Source organism: Haliotis rubra, unplaced genomic scaffold (genome assembly GCF_003918875.1).
Source record: "Haliotis rubra isolate DU_JTF1 unplaced genomic scaffold, ASM391887v1 Scf1029, whole genome shotgun sequence".
NCBI classification, from domain to species: Eukaryota; Metazoa; Mollusca; class Gastropoda; order Lepetellida; family Haliotidae; genus Haliotis; species Haliotis rubra.
The window spans coordinates 273,755-290,730 of record NW_025764925.1 but is presented as its reverse complement, the minus strand read 5'-3'; the positions used below and the strand labels follow the sequence as shown (position 1 = coordinate 290,730).

The window sequence follows — 16,976 nt, the reverse complement described above, 5'->3', positions numbered from 1 at the left end:
AGCATGTTTCTCATAGATCGCACTGCACCACATAGCCACATTGATAGTGCAGGCTCTCCTGCTTACAACTGATTTCTCAGAAAGACAAGTCTAAAGAAAAATAGCCTCGTGTGATCACATGTATTCCAGCACAAAAATAAAAGGCCTTCAGAAAACATTTTGAAATCAAGTATTTAAATCTAAAAACACATATGGAAGCCACCCATTTCTAACTTTGTTGACACTCTAATGTGAACAGATTTAAGATCTCCCACCTGACAGATATTAATAAATTATTGTAACGAATAAAGTTGTATTATTTTAGGTCTTGATCACAAGTAATATCCCCGATGCACTCATTTTTCATGTATTAATATTTATTTCAGTGATTATTACACTATAGAGAAGTTCAGTGTTAGAATTCTATTTTGTCATATGCCACGTCCAGAGTGACCATATTGTCTTCAATGTAGCAAACATGGACAAGACTACCATTCACTTGATCAACTGTTGAAAGAAGGGTGAGAAAGCGCCAACACTAGACATGCTAGAGGACAGGAGATATGTCAGATCCTTCAGGTCTATGGCCCAAAATGTTGACGAGGATGGCTTTCAGTCACTGTGAACACACTGTGAAACTTCAATGATTATGAAATGATACCAAAACTCAAGCATGCAACTGGGTTTTGTGCAAAAGAAGAATCTGCTAGAATGTTTATGGAAGCTGCAGGGGATATTTCCGGGATACTAGAGATCAATTTGTCAAAAGAATTGATGAGTGTACATAAGGATAATATTAAGACTGCAGAAAACCACATAGATGAAAATCAGATAACATCTTCAGTTTACATTGATAAAAATGTCGTGGACCTCCAGTCAAAACTGTCTTAAACTTTTATCAGTTATCCTCAGTTTGAAGAAGTGACTTAGTCTATTCACTTAAGAGTGAGAAACAAGTCGACAGGAACGGATATGGCTGGAACTTTGGATATAGGTTTGAGTAAACACTTTTGAAACTGTAATGGATCTCCAGTCAGAACAGTGTAGAAATTACATTACAGAAAATATATCTATATCCTGAACCTAAAATTAAACATTTCAGGAACTAATTGACGACTTAAGGCATAACTATACCACTAACATAATGACACAACATTCTGAGAAAAATATTGTGCCACATGCACTGTAGCTCACCAGGAAACTCAAATTTGATTGAAGTTGATATTTTAAACTTTGTGATTCTTCACAAAATATTTTATTTGTCTCCAGGGACGTGGTTGAAGAACATGTTCCTTCTGCTTAGCTTTTTCACAGTCGAGCTTCCCTGGGAGTGTTTTCAGACGGTTGAATTTTCCCAACTGCCTCTCAATAGCAGCCTTTTCCTCCTGGGTCCATTTTCTTCGAGGGGTTTGTTTGCGCTTTTTTCCACCTGGTGTGCCCACAAGTAAGTCTGGAATAGAACGGTTTTTAAAATTGTACTGATAAACTTTTGTTCTGACACGGGAATTTCGCCATCTTTTTTTTATCTCAGCATGCATATACATTCTAAATGAATCAATGCTCATTACTGTCATACAAAGCGGACTGAAAGAAGTCAAATTTGAGGAACATTTTTATCGCTAAAAAGCATGTTAGTGCATCTTTATCAGCTAGCACAAATGGATATAAAACTTGGCAATGAAAATAATTCATCTGGATTATCTGATGTTAACACAACATATACCCCAGGGGCCATCGGTCTACGAAAAGACTAAAACCAGATTATTACTGAACGACTGGTTATATGTGTAGTTGAAGAATACTGATTTCACTGGTATGCAGTGACGTACGTTTCTAGAAAAAAGCACAAACCATTCACCGCTCATGAAGAATGCACTAACAATCAAAATGTGAATTTAGTTTTGCAATGAATTTAATTAAAGTAATAGAACCTGACCCTGGGACTCTCATTTAAGGACAGAGGACAGCCCTGAAATTCATGAATGTGAACCCTAGAGTCCAGGTAAATCCCTGGTTTTGACAATATAGATCTCTGATTTTACCTTATGAAAATAATAAATGTACATAATAAATTCACTTTATGAAAGAATATCAGAACAAGGGAAAGTGGGAGAGTATTTACTGAATTAAAAACAAATGTACATAATGTATACATTGTGATTTCCCTCTACATAGTTAGCTTTCATTGTTTACCATACAGACTGAACAAGTGTTTGAAGTAAGGACAGTAAATTAACCTTGATGATTCTTTTCATTTGGATTGGGTGTTTCACCACATTCAGTACTAGCACCCTCAGCAGAAAGTTGTGCCCCACCATGATCTGTGACCGGCTCGACATCAACACTCTCTGTAACAAACATAAATCTATGTGAATCAGTACTACCTGAAGCTACAAAGGAAAAAGGTATTCCAACTTAACGTTATGGGTATTTACAGGTAGTGGGAACGATCCACTTTCAACAGTTTACGAAAGACTGTCAGAAAAGATATCAACTGTCTGAGAAACAAATGACAATGCATAGTAAATTAACCTTGCAGATGCTGTGCATTTTGACTGTGTGTTTTGCTACATTCAGTAACAGCAGGAACAGAAGGCTCTTCTCCATCATGATCTGAGACAACCTCCAAATCAACACTCTCTGTAACAATAAAGAATAAAAAGTTCAAGTTTGGCTTATCTAAACAAGGAGTGCTCTTTCCAGCACAACTTAGTCTAGTTTAGGGAAGCAATACCATTCATATGTTTTTAAAAAATAGTGCCACTGCACTGTGGCTCATATTGAGATGCAGATCTCTCCAAGTAGTAGCTATTTATGTATGACATCTAACAGTCTAAGCTGAAATATGTTTCAAGCTCCTTGAAATTGTCTATAATTTTAATGTCAAAAACTTTTGAACTTTACAACAAAATCTAAAATTTTGCAAAACTCGTTGGACACATTTTCATGAAAGCTTTATAAGCTAACCATGCATAAAAATTGCAGAGGAATCACTGTGAAAACAGCCAGACAATAACACTAAGCTGAACTATCAATAACTAAATGAGATCAGATCAAAAAGCCTGAAACAAACTTTGGTGTACTCATGATTACGGTCTAATCCGTCAAATTTTGAACAGTCAGCAGTGCCGATCCGTCGAATCATGCTTGAGTGGTTCTGTGCTAATCGGTCGAATTTCAGACCGTGTTAACACACTGGGAGAGTCTAAGTTCATTAATGAAGGGGTCGGATTGTATTGGATTAAACCACATGTTTTCTTTAATAGTTAAAGGGTTCTCAAATAATAACAAAGAAATTACCATTATAAATGTATACAGAAAACCATCCAATAAACTCACTAGCCATGATTTAGATATACTATCAAAATTCATAGGTCCCAATACCATTATACTCAGAGAGTTGTCCCCAACTTTATTTAATTTTATGATTAATGACATTTTCCCAGAAAAAAACCCCAAACTTTCTACAGCTAAATTTGCAGACGACATTTCATTCTGGACCTTCTCCACGTCTGTAAAACAAATCACCAGTAAAACCTATGCTAATTCATATCAAAACATGGGCTCAAAAATGGGGTTTCCATATTAACGTTAAAAAAACCCACCGTGGGCATTCTATTCAAAACGCAGCAAATGCAAAATTATACCCCCAAACTGCACATAAATAACCAAGAAATTGAATGTAAAAGGAAGTTAAATTCTTAAGGGTAACTTTCGACCACCACATGACATGGACACCCCACATTCATAATTTGGTCAACTCATGCCAAAAGGATTTAAACTTACAGAGTCCATCCGATTAATGGGCTACATTGATTGTGTTGGACACTTGTTCGGAGTATGGTGATCCTACAAACTGAAAATGTGTCAGTGAATAATGTTTCATTTTATTGAATGCAGATATAGATATAATGTCCTTGTGTATATTTCTCCGTATGAATGCATTTTATTTAATACATGAATTTAAATTTTGTACAAAAGTACAAAAATAAAGAGAGTCAAAACATATATTTAATGCATCAATTTCTCATTGTATCATATGAGTAGGTAAATAAGTTCAAAAGTACAAAGAGTCAAACCATCCAAAATTCCTTGCATCTTTCTCTTGGTATGATCCAATGTTTTGATAACTAATTAAAAGCTAAAGGTGCGTTCACACGTTGCAACTAGTTTGTTACAACATGTTGCATACAACAAGCTGCTCGTCTTGAGTTGCGTTCACACACAGGCCAAGTTGTATACAATTTTCGGTATCGTGAGATCTCGTTTTACATGTTGCTTAACAATGCACTGTAGAAACTAGCATACGGTCATGTTGTGTCGTCCGTTGGTATCGCCATGTTTGATGTCTGCATAAATATCATGAGACTACGAAACGCGATCTGATTGGCCAGAACCGTACAACTTGTCGCATGGAAATAAAGCAAGTTCTATTCCTTGCAACTCGCTTGCAACTTGTTGCATGCAACAAAAATCTGTCCAACTCCCCTGTTCACACTGTGAAATTTGTTGCATGCCACAAGTTTTATACAACTAGTTGCAATGTGTGGACGCACCTTAAGATCACAGTGCCCATGCGTCGAATGCATTTTACTACTCTGAAATCAGAAATTCGACGGATCGGTACACGACCGTACTCATGGGGTATCTTCCCATTATGACTACTCCCAGTTTGACAACTCATGATCATAATTATACAATGGAGCTTCCCTCCACTTATAATGTACTGTACCTGTATAGCTGATTACTCTCAGTTTGCCTACTCTTTGAAATAAACCTATTGGGGAGACCTATAATGATCAGAAGCCAAGTGAATCTGGGATCTTTGTGATCATTCATGGTTTGTTTTGATATTCGGATTAAAACTTTGCAAACTTATAGTACAGGGCCTAGATTTTCGAAGCTCTCTTAACGCTAAGATAGTCGTAAGTTAATGTTAATGTATGGCACTTAGCGCTAAGAGAGCTTCGAAAAATCTAGGCCAAGGTTGTTTGTTTTGAAAATTGGACATAATCCCTCCAACTTCCATTCAAAATATTAATGTAGAACGCAAACATATTCTCAATCATGTTTACCGAGCGCGATTATGTCATGGAATTTATTGCCTGATGGTGCTATAAATGCTATATCCCTGAATCAATTTAATACCATGATAAACCCAACAGAAATTCGCAATTATTTTGATTTAAATTTTGGGACTAGATTTTGTCAAATCATCCATTTTCGCCTCAAGCTTGGCTGTATTGACTTAAACGCAGACAAATATAACCGACATATATCAGAAACATCTAAGTGTCCATGTGGTCATTATAACGAAGACGTCATTCACTACCTTTTTACATGTCGGAACTATCAAAATTTAAGAACTGTGTATTTTTATATTCAAGGATACGATATTAAAACTACATTATACAGTAACAGCGGATTGAATAACTCAACAAATAGTGACATTCTCAACTCATAACACCAGTTCATTTCTAAAAGTAACTGCTTCCAGTAATTATCACTTCTACATAATTAAATATTCAATGTAAGACAAGTTTTATATAGCTTGATTTTCTGCTATGCATAACCAACACCATAGCGAACATATTTATTATTCAATCATTTATCTGTTATTTTGACTCAGTATTGTTCGTCTATCCAGGCTTCTGCTTTGACGAAATAAAAATATGTTTAAACCAGACTAAAGTACCAGAGTTTCATTGAGCTGTCGACGGCGGACCCATCACATTGTTTACAAAGTCTGTGTCGCTTGTGCTGCCCATAGTTACAAATATTATACAGCACACACAGTAACTTAATCACTGACTTACATAATGTAGTGTATATGGTATATCGTATAATTCAGTATATGTGTATACTTGAACTCTTCCACAACTATGGCCTATGTAATTAGCTGAATAAATATTGTATGAACCTGGTATAGCTATAATTGTTTATAAGTGTTTGTAGAACAGTCTACCTGATGGAGGAGAGAGCTAGTAATTGAAAACCACTCAACTGGGACAGGTTGTGTATTGGAAGGGTAGTCAAACTGGGAGTAGTCATAATGGGAATGAATCCCTCATGGGTAGTTTCAGCTTCACATATATCTTTGGAGATGTTTACACAAGGAAAAGACATAAGATCATCTGACTTTTGATCTAAAAAGCCAGACATAACAAGATTTGGCACCAATATGGAAAACCATCAGTAATTTAATCTTTATCTGATATGTCCATAATCTGAAATTGTTTGGTTGATGAATTCTAGTAAGTTTGAGCAAAATCCAGTTATAACTTTGCCTGAAACTGTAGTGGTAAGTGTTTTCACTCATCACATTGGCAAAAACATTGGGCTGCTAATAAACAGAATCAGATATACAATTTACCATCAACATCCATCTGAATCTCAGCAAGAGACTTTCCAGCAATGTTCTGAATGGTTCCCTTTTCTAATTCCACCAATATCTTGCTGATTTTTGCAATCTGTATTGTGTCTTCACGCAATCTATAATACTCACGGTGGATGCGAATATCATGTCCAAGAAAACTCGCTAATGCATCTAATTCATTGTCCTTAAGATTCAGCACTTGGGAAACTGTAGCCATGTGTTTCCTCAATGATGTTGAAGTAAGTAACTTTGTCACTTTTGCTCTGCAAGCAATGCTGAATTTTCTCAGTACATCTGCACACCTCAAAGGTATTAGAGATTCTCCACCTCTTGCAAAAACATACTTGTTATCTTTGCTGATGTTGCAAACATTCCGATATTTGTTCAGACAGTCAATCCTTGCCTTGTGACTGTCAGGTAGCAGTACTGCCACAGTTCTTCCTCTCTTTCCTCTTATCTCCACACGACTCATTGTACTGGTAAGCTTTCACTCAAAAGATGAGAGTGACAATGCTACTTCTTCATGCAAATCACTTCTGGCTGTCATTCTACCAGTATAGTGCTTCAGTTCCATTCTTTCAGTCTCTCCTCCTCTTCTTCTGTTGAAAAGGACTACTTGTGCCAGGACAACTTCTGCCAGATTTCGCCAGGTATCTTGAGATGGACATGATATGATCAATTTGAGCAACGTATCACCAGCCTCTTCCAGGTGTTCATTCATCTTCCTGATGTCCTCAGCAAGTGGTATTCTTTTGGGTGCATTAAATCTCCGCTTCTGGAGGGTTTGTAAAGCAACACTCGAAATGGCACTGTCCTATTCACATTCACAGAGATCCAAGAAAGCCTTGTCTCATCCTGAGATTTGAGAGCTGATGCATTGACAATTCTGGAACATTTTCTGAGTGAATGCCCCAGCTTTAGAGCCAAAGATGGAATTCCAAATGAACATTTGTCATCTGTGAATTGTGATGACATCATTAAACAACTGAGGCTTAATACAGTCAAAAAGAGTAACAATACCCTTCTTTGTTTCTCTTGCACACAAGAGGAATGGACCAAGCTCTCTCATCTTCTGTCTCACATATTGATACTGATGAACATTGCTTGCACATTTGTTGAACAGTCTGCAACCATACTGTACAATGAGGTCATCATTTCTTACAACGAGGGATACAGTGTCACTGTGCATTTTATCAAGCACACACTCTTTGAACACCATATTCACTTCTTTAGAAACGGGTAACAGTGCTGCCCCTGCAGCCTGAGGTTGATTCCTGGACTTAACATGTCCATCAAGTGTTGTATTGAATTTGCATCCTTGAACATGTCGCCAGAGATCCTTCCTCAGAAAAAAGGCAAAACAGTATTCACATGGGAAAAAATCAGCAGCAGTAACATTACTATCAGCACAAGGTCTTTTAAGAGGGATTATAGTTCCTTGTCCACAAGACAAAACTGTCTTATTATGATGAAAATTACCCCGGTTTCGGAGTTCCTGCCATTTCAACTTCCGTTCATTTGATTTCAATGGGAAACTTAAGGCAGATGCAACTTTTCCAACTTGTGTTTCTGCTCCATGTGTCTCGGATGCTTTGCATAAGATTTTTGACAGTACACACAGACGCTCACTCTTTGTGAGGACTTGGCACACTTAAATACAGTCACTATATTTTTATCACTTGAGTTCCGTCATTCTGAGTACTGGTTGTACTGTCTGCAACACACACACATATGTCAGTACTTTTAGTAGAGGAAGGTTGAGTATGCAGGGTTGGAAAGTCTGGACAATATTCATTTTCAGAAAAGGAATCAGAAACACAGCTATCTGAGAAATCCAAAGGAGATTTCTTGGGATTCAATCTTCTTATTTTCACTGGAAGCACATCTGAGCCTGAAGATTCTGTCACTAAATTTGAAGATGCGGGTTGTATAGGGTTCCACTCTTCATGGACTTGTAATCTTTGATTTAAACGTGTCTCTTCCACATTAGAAACATCTGCAACAGGAAATGGTGCTTTACTCTTGCATCCGGTTAGAGCTATCATAAAGTGCTGTTTAAAACAAAAGAAGCAAATGAGCAAAGCTCATGGATATACCTACAGTTAACTAGGAACACATACCCTAACCCATGTCATTATACTTGATCTCAGACGACTTCTGGATAAAACTTTCATTCAAAGCATCATCTATTAGTTGTTTTTAGATCTCAGTTGAAACAAAAATCGTTTTTTATAACTGTAAACAAAATCATAGATATTCGGCTAACAAAAAATGTTGTTTCTCAGACACCAGCTTCAGGCAGACTCTACATAGTGGAAATGGTGATTGCTGCTATTTGATGTTATTTTTTTAATGAAAACAGGCACAGTTTATTTCTCTACGATGAAAGGCTCATAGATCTACTATGCACTGGTAAAGCAAATAGACATATTGGTATAGACATTTCAGTACTTGTTTTCAGTAGTGTGTGGGTGACAACATGCATCTATTCGATTTGTGTTCCTTTATGAATTTTTATCAGAAAGCAAAGCCTTTTTGACAGGTTTACCCAGTGATTGTTTCTAAACATTTTACATTCAATAACAAACAACTCTCAACATATGCAGTAATATGTTCTATTCAAAGGATGATTACTCACAAATACCATGCCATTTTTTGTCACTAAAGAAAAATGGCAGGACATATATTTGATTTCAACTTATAGGGAAAAACAACCCACATTGCATTGCGATTCCCTTAACAAAGTTACTTTAAAATGTTTACGATATAAACAAGGTTCTGAAATAAAGACAGTAAATTAACCTTGCTGATGCTTTTCATTTGGATTGGGTGTTTCACCACATTCAGTACTGGCACCCTCAGCAGAAAGTTGTGCCCCACATTGATCAGTTACCGGCTCGACATCAACACTCTCTGTAACAAACAGTTTATAAACATCAATGTCATTCCGTTCTACCCAAAGCTACAAAGGAAAAGATCAACGCTTTATGAATGACTGTCAGGAAAGGGAAAATAACAGAATATATACCAAATTTCACCTTATGATAAAAACAAATGCCCTCAACATAGTTAGCTTTCACTGTTTACATATAGACTGACTGAGTTTAGTTTTACGCCGCTTTTAGCAATATTCCAGCAATATCACGGCGGGGGACACCAGAAATGGGCATAACAGTTTACATATAGACTGAACAAGAGTTTGAAATAAGGACAGTAAATTAACCTTGCTGATGCTTTTCATTTGGATTGGGTGTTTCACCACATTCAGTACTAGCACCCTCAGCAGAAAGTTGTGCCCCACCATGATCTGCGACCGGCTCGACATCAACACTCTCTGTAACAAACATAAATCTATGTGAATTAGAACTACCTGAAGCTACAAAGGAAAAATGTATTTCAACTTAACCTAATAGGTGTGCAATTTACAGGTAGTGGGAATGATCCACTTTCAACAGTTTATGAAAGACAATAAATATCATGTGTTTGGCAAGCTGAGGGTTAAATTGTCCCTAACCCTCCTGATGCTAAATAGCATCACAACCAACAAACACATGTGATAAGAATCATGTATCTATTTGAAATGGCACAAAAGACGACACTTAATTTTTTGGTTTACTCATCTGCTTACTGTAGCCAAATAAAGAAAGAAAAGTTAAATTTATTTGTAATGTACTGACCAATCTGTACTTTGGCAATATAAATAAAGAAAAAACTGAACTAACAAAGCGTAGTACACCACTGTCATAGTGATCTGTATCAAGTCAAAGAGCAATTACTTCTCTGAAACTATTAACTATTTATGTTTGGTCAGAATACCAACTGACCACACAACAAGAATTGGAATAAAAATAAAAAATAACAAGTGACACAAATTTGTTTTTACTTTTATTTCAACCAACCAAACAAATTTTAATTGAAAAAATCTGTAAAACATAAAATTAAACAATAAGACAAAGTAATCAATAACCCAGCAATAGTTTCATAAATCTAGCAAGTATATGTTTGGTAGATCTGCTGCAGACAAGATGACATCTTCATAGTCACAGCCTGAGTCACGTTTCCACAGCAACCACAATAATTAAATTTGTATCTGGGTCTAACCATCAAATGGCACATCTATGGATCATGCTTGATATGTGTACCAAGTTTGAAGAAGCTGGCATGTATAGTTAAGGAGATCTGCTCCGAACAAGATGACATCCTCATAGCCACAGCCTAAATCACGTTTACATGAAAACCGCAAAAAATAAAGTTCGTATCTGGGTCCAAACCCTAAAAGGCACATCTAGGGATCATGCTTAACATATGTACCAGGTTTGATGAAGCTAGCATGAATAGTTTGGAAGATCTGCTCCAGACAAGGTGACATCCTTATAGTCACACTCACAGCCTTGTTGCGGGGGATAAAAAGTTTGGCCTGAGTGTAAATGAAGCATGTTTGATTTGTTGTTGACATCTGCCCCCTAGAAGTCATAATGTGACCAAAACACTGATGTCACACTGGCATTTCCTATTTGAAATCAGATCTGAACCCAATTAACACATTTTGTCACCACTGGTAGGAACATGTGAGGTGAGGTGAGGAGGTGAGGTGAGGTGAGGTGAGGTGAGGTGAGGAGAAATTGGTTTTAACATTGTGCTTGAGAAAATTTCGCTGATATGATAACGTGCATGCGCGTGTATGTGTATGTGCTGCTGCTTGTACTAGCCCAGACTGAAGCTGGTTTTATAGTGCTAGCCCACTGAGATACCATGCCGCAGTGAAGCATGAATACCCCTCAGACACATTATACTGACTCCGAGCCGACCAGTCCTTGTACCCATTAATGTGGAGCGCCAGGCAGGGACCAACAAGTACCATATTTAAACGTCTTTTGATGACGCGGTCGGGGATCGAAACCTTGACCTTCCGCTCACCGGGTGGATGCTCAAGCACTACACCACAGAGGCGGTCTGTAGGAACATGTAAATTTTCAACTTAAAGAAGCAAATTCAAACCAAATCAAGTTCAGTTTCATGCATAAATTGGTTCAGTTTCACACCATATATGGTATACAAAGTTATAAAGGTAAATAAATCAAACAAACACTATTAGCTCTTAAAGAAAATCAAATGAAGTCTCATCATTCAAACCAAAATCTTGATTATAGCAACATTACCTGGTTTGAAGTATTTCTTAGGTTGCTCGTCCTGCTCAGTGACAAAGAAACAAGACTTAGCATCCACATTACTTACATAAAACAGAAACTGATGAAAATTAATATTCAATATTCGCCTTTAATTGTGTCCTTGGTGTGCATGTTCAACAGCATTACATTTGTCACTCAACTTTGTGCATGACGGCACGGGTACTACTGGGAGCGACCTATCAGAATCAACAAAAAATGCATAGCGGAAAGTGTTCTAAAGATAGCATGGGATTTCTATTTCCCAAGCTACAGTTTCAGTTAATGTGTGCAGCACTGCTTACTTGAAATAGTTAACAGATTTGAAAATGAAACGAAAATGAGAAAGATGAAATAGTGAGTTTGTTATGCAGATTTTCACATTCATGGGGTTTTGAATAAATGTTTGTTGGTTATGTTGATTGGCAGCCATTTAATTTACCGGTTGTGCTTCATTTTTGGCAGTCCAAAAACAGCATATGCCAGTAAATGGAAACACTGGTAATATTGTAGCAAAATTCGCTATGACTTATATAATTATCATTAAAAGAAACAGAGGTAAGAAATTAATTCTTTTTCAAAGCGTGCCCTCAGGGCATGGCGAATATAATCTACCTGTGCCATGGCACGCAAAATATGGTCCATTTCGACCCCTGACAGTGGTCTACTGAAATTTCAGTTGTAGCTTGATCATGGATACCTTCCAGTGTCTAACTGTGTTAATATTCTTATTGTACAACATGCCATAATTTATTTGTATGGGCCTTTAACCCATGGCCCTAAATAAATCTGTCTAATTGCGTTAACCCCAAGAGTTTTAATACTGTATCTAGCTTTGTCTAAATGTTAGAGGAGATCCCCTACTAAAGTGGGGGAGTGTCTTAATAAACTGTTATTTATCATGCCTGCAACTAGAAATTGTATTTTAATGGGTTTCTGAATACTTCTACAGTACAGTTGCATTTCAGTCACTTCAAACACCATAGTGAATTATTGAAAACCCTGAACACATAACTGTGTGATCAGTGTGGTACTCATAATCACCGTTAGATTTTCCTGAACTTTCCCAATCGTTGTGGAACCAAACGATAGTCACTATCCAGGGCTCCAGATAACTTTTGGGGGTGCGGGTGTACTTACACCTCACATTGCAAGTGGAGGTGTACTGAGAATTTTGAAGGAGTACTGACATGTTTTTGTGGGAGCGAGTTGGTGATGTGGTTTGTTTTTTTTAATATTAAACAACTTTTCAGCTATGAAACTTTATATATGTAAGACTTACAAAGGTGTTTATGTGCGTACATGATACGCTTGAAATGTTATATAAGTACTTCATTGATTTTTAGGCGTACATTATGCCTGTACGCCCCTTATCTGTTGCCCTGACTATCTCTCTATTGTTTTCCCCAATATTTGAACGTTTTGCTGCCTGTGGAGTGTAACAGTTTGTAATTATATATGATTAGGCTTTTGCGAACAAGACATTTTGAATAGCAGACAACAGAAACCTGCAACCTGAAGGCACACTGGCTATGGAAAAATGTCTGTGCATGTCTATTAGCAATCAAAGGCCTGCTGGCAAACACTGCTTGTTGGAAGTCACCATATTGTGCAATAAACTTGAAAATTAACGATCATATCCAGTTTCAACTGGAAACGGAAAGTGAGCTTTCACAAAGCAAAACAATATCAGTGTTTCTGACATAATTCATTGCACACAAATGTGATCAGAACATACAAAAGTGTATTTAAATTCACGATTTCTCCCAACGTATCTATTAAATTACCAAAGATACACATGAAATAATGTAAATCCTGGAGCCCAGATATGACACTTACATGAACAGGCCTGATAAAAAAACCCATACCTTTCTCAAGTACATGTTTTCATCTGTAGGTCCATAGTAGTAAGTGAGCTCTTCCTCCGAGGAAATCTCTCTTTTGGCAAACAAGCACAAATGTGTGTTTCCACCAAAATACAATGCCTTCATAACACAGTTGGCCTTTCTATTTGTGATGCTGTCATTGACATACCTTCCGTAACAATTGGCATCTGTGGCATCAATGCTAAAAAAAAATCATGAAGAATCCAGACTGAAGTGAAAGTTATGATTTAAAACAACAAGATCTTGTAAAGTAACAAACAGACAATCATGAAAAACTACTGGCAAACAAGGATAAGTTGGACCAGCGCAGAGAACGCGTTTACGAGAAGTAGGCGGTGCAAGGCAATGAGCAAACCCATTTGGTTTGTGAAAGGTAGAGCAGATGTAGGCTAGTGCACGTGCAGTGCAAGATGATGAAATTGATTTCGCGCGTAGCTGCACACGCCTTGCTCATAAGACTCTCATGCCACTGGGTTATCTTTCACTTCACTGCATCCGAGCAGAAGGTGTCGATTGTGATAATGGGGAGGGTAGTTTCGTTAGCCCATGCAAGTCGCGAAATCGTCCAGTGATTAAATCCTGACTCGATGATTTCAACCTGTGCCCAATTCGCCAGTTTGTGTAGAACTCATATGTAGTGGTAAAACAAGTGCCAACTCTTGACAGTATCCATGAGATGGCAGGGCTCGATTTAGTGCTTTGGTACTTGCACTGGTGCAACCCAATATTACAAAATACAACCTAGCTATCAGTCTATCTTGCACAAGGTGTAAGTGAATTGTTGAGAAATAAATCAACAATAAATCTAACATATCCTAACTATGCCAGCCCATGTTTCTTCTAAACTTTGAATATCTATGGCAATGAAACATTGCTATTCATAAACACGTCTCGGCTATGACAGCTCTTGTAAACAGGGATCAGCTGTGTCTGAGTGTTGCTATGGTTTCATGGGTACTACATCACTGATTAAGGTTTATGTGCACCAAAACATTTTAACAGACTACTTTGCAACTGGAATTTGGCTGGTGCAACTAGGTCTTTATCTTAGGTTGCACCTGGTGCAAGTAGGTTAACATCTCTTAAATCGAGCCCGGATGATGGTCAAAACAGATCTCAATTATGCGGGTTCTTGAGAATGTTTACGGTTAGCCCTGAAGCAAATGGGATTTAGATGGCGCAAAACGCAGTCAAATCGTAAGCTATTGATGGAAAGGAAAGATATAGTTGGAAAACGAATGCAATAATTACGAACAATTAAGAAATACCGAGCCGAAAACCGCCCAATCATCTTTATTGATGAAACGTGGTTACCTGTGCATCACACTGTCCCAAAATGTTGCCAACTATAGGATACAGGTGCGGTTCGACCACCATCTGGACCTCGGCTGATAGTAGTGCATGCAGGCTCTGAAAACGGATTTGTGCCAAATGCACTGCCAGTATTTGACGCTAAACAGCAGATTATCATCATGAGATGAATTTTGAGAATTTCTCAAAATGGTTGAGTGAAAAATGTAATTTTTGGAGTAAAATTGATATTTTATACTTATCCTGACTCATGCTCTTTTGCTTGTCTTCTTCTTCTTCCGAACATAGTGGAACACTTGTATCTCCTTATTTGAAGCTCCCTTCAAAGTAAAATCACTAATTAGTACTCACCACGAGTTGCTCCCCTTTCCTCCCTTTTGGCGGGAACAGGTGTCGCCACCCTCTGGCCATGTGCCTCACTCTCTCCTGATTTTGCGAGCCCAACACTTGAACTTTCAGGGAAATCCAAAGTGTTATGTGGGGAGGATGGGAGGGCTAACCTCATGAGTCAGGATAAGTATAAAATATCAATTTTACTCCAAAAATTACATATTTTTCCTTATCCTGACTCATGCTCTTTTGCTTGTAGAATCCTACGGAAACGGAGGTGGGAGTAACAGAATACTTTGGATTTATAATTAGTGATTCTGTATAGATATAACTGTAATATCCCCTACGGGAACTTCATGAAGGCGTAGACTTAGGATATTTCCTGTATTAAAAAAACCATAGGTTATATAATGCCATTAAGGGGGAATTACATTGTTAATATATTGAACAATACATATAATATATATATATATATAAGTGACTCTGATAGAGGCACTGAATAACTGAACATATCATCAGTATAAGCTTAAGGCTGAATAACTTAAGCTGAATATATACATAGCCCTAAAACTCCATAGAGTTATAAGCTAGATAAGTATGTATATAATACATATTAATCTTGTGAGGGTAATAGTTAACGCCTACGAGGGACTGTCAGTTGCTGAGCGAGGACCAATGGTCCGAAATGGTGAATGCCAGAGACATCTTCTGTAGTGATGTCTCTCAGGTAGTGATTCGCAAACACCATGTTAGATTTCCAATAGCATCCTTCCATAATCGTGTTCAAAGAACAGTTACCGTGTAGGGCGAGGGTGGAGGCCAGTGCCCTGATCTCATGTGGATTTGATGCTGTTGGTGGGTCCAAGCCTGCTGCCTTGTAGGCACGGAGAATGACAGTCCTTATCCAAATAGATATTGTGGTCCGTGACACTTCTGTTTGATTCGTTGGCGATAAGGGGATGAATAAACGTTTGAGAAATCTTCTCCTTGTTTTGGATCGTCGTAAATAAACTTTGAGCGCTCTGACTGGACACAGTGATAAGTCTTGTGTATCTTGTGATCCGAGAATAGAGGATAGCGCCGGGGATATGGAATAACCTGTCTGGTTGACCTGGCAGTTGATTTTTAGCGATGAAATCACATCTTAGTCCGAGGTGCGCTGTGTTATGATTGTCATCAAACTGTATCCTCTCGTAATCTAGAGCGTGAATTTCAGACATTCTTGCTGCCGTGGCTAGAGATAGCAGAAATAGTGTTTTCTGTGAGAGAAATTCAAAAGTTGTCGATTCCAACGGTTCATAAACCTCACTAGTGAGGTGTTGTAACACTATATTCAGATCCCAAGCTGGGGCGTGGAACTTCCGCTTTTGGTCCTCCAATCGGAATGCCCGTAGTAAGGCCAGTAACTCCGGAGATCTTGTCAATTTGACACCCATTCTCATGGTGATCACAGAACTAAGCGTGGCAAGATATGTTGATATCGTTGAACCTTTTAAATGTTTGTTTTGGCAAAGGTAACACAAATAGTCTGCCACTTGAGGCTGTGAAGCCTCTCTCACTGTAAAACCTTTCTTGCTGCATAATTTTCGAAACTGTGCCACTTGTCGTCCTACAAGTTACGAGTTGAGTACCGTAAGGCAAGCGTGACTGCTTTTGCCGCCCTGGCAGAATATCCTCTCTTGTTTAAACACATTTGTATACAGTCCATACGTGTAGTTGGAACACTCCTGGGTTTCCGTGCACTTGTTTGGTGTGAGGATGAATTAACAGGTTTGAGCTCTTGGGAAGCTCTAGTGCTGGTTGACCGATTTCTTGAATTAGTATGGGAAACCACGTTCTGGCCGGCCAGTAGGGCGCGACCAAAGTGAGTTGTAGGCTCTGTGTTTGTCTGATTTTCTGTAATACTTGAGGTATTATTGCTGGCGGCGG

General features: G+C 38.0%; 1 protein-coding gene across 1 annotated transcript; it reads right to left on the bottom strand.

Moving 5' to 3' along the window:
* Positions 1-219: 219 nt before the first annotated feature.
* LOC124271755 lies at positions 220-6,827 on the bottom strand. The gene is made up of 4 exons (XM_046706924.1): positions 6,353-6,827; positions 2,512-2,619; positions 2,217-2,327; positions 220-1,429 (listed from the first exon to the last, which is right to left on the bottom strand). The coding sequence occupies exons 1-4, from the start codon at positions 6,825-6,827 to the stop codon at positions 1,206-1,208; spliced, it is 918 nt and encodes a 305-aa protein (XP_046562880.1). The 3' UTR covers positions 220-1,205.
* Between the last annotated feature and the right edge of the window lie 10,149 nt (positions 6,828-16,976).

What these genes read in the sequence shown, in the direction of transcription:
- LOC124271755 (XM_046706924.1), bottom strand. Translation starts at nt 6,827, where the DNA reads ATGAGTCGTGTGGAGATAAGAGGAAAGAGAGGAAGAACTGTGGCAGTA. An exon ending in GATTCAGATGGATGTTGATG is followed by an intron (nt 2,620 to 6,352) that starts GTAAATTGTATA and finishes TTATTGTTACAG; the next exon opens with AGAGTGTTGATTTGGAGGTT. An exon ending in AAATGCACAGCATCTGCAAG is followed by an intron (nt 2,328 to 2,511) that starts GTTAATTTACTA and finishes TGTTTGTTACAG; the next exon opens with AGAGTGTTGATGTCGAGCCG.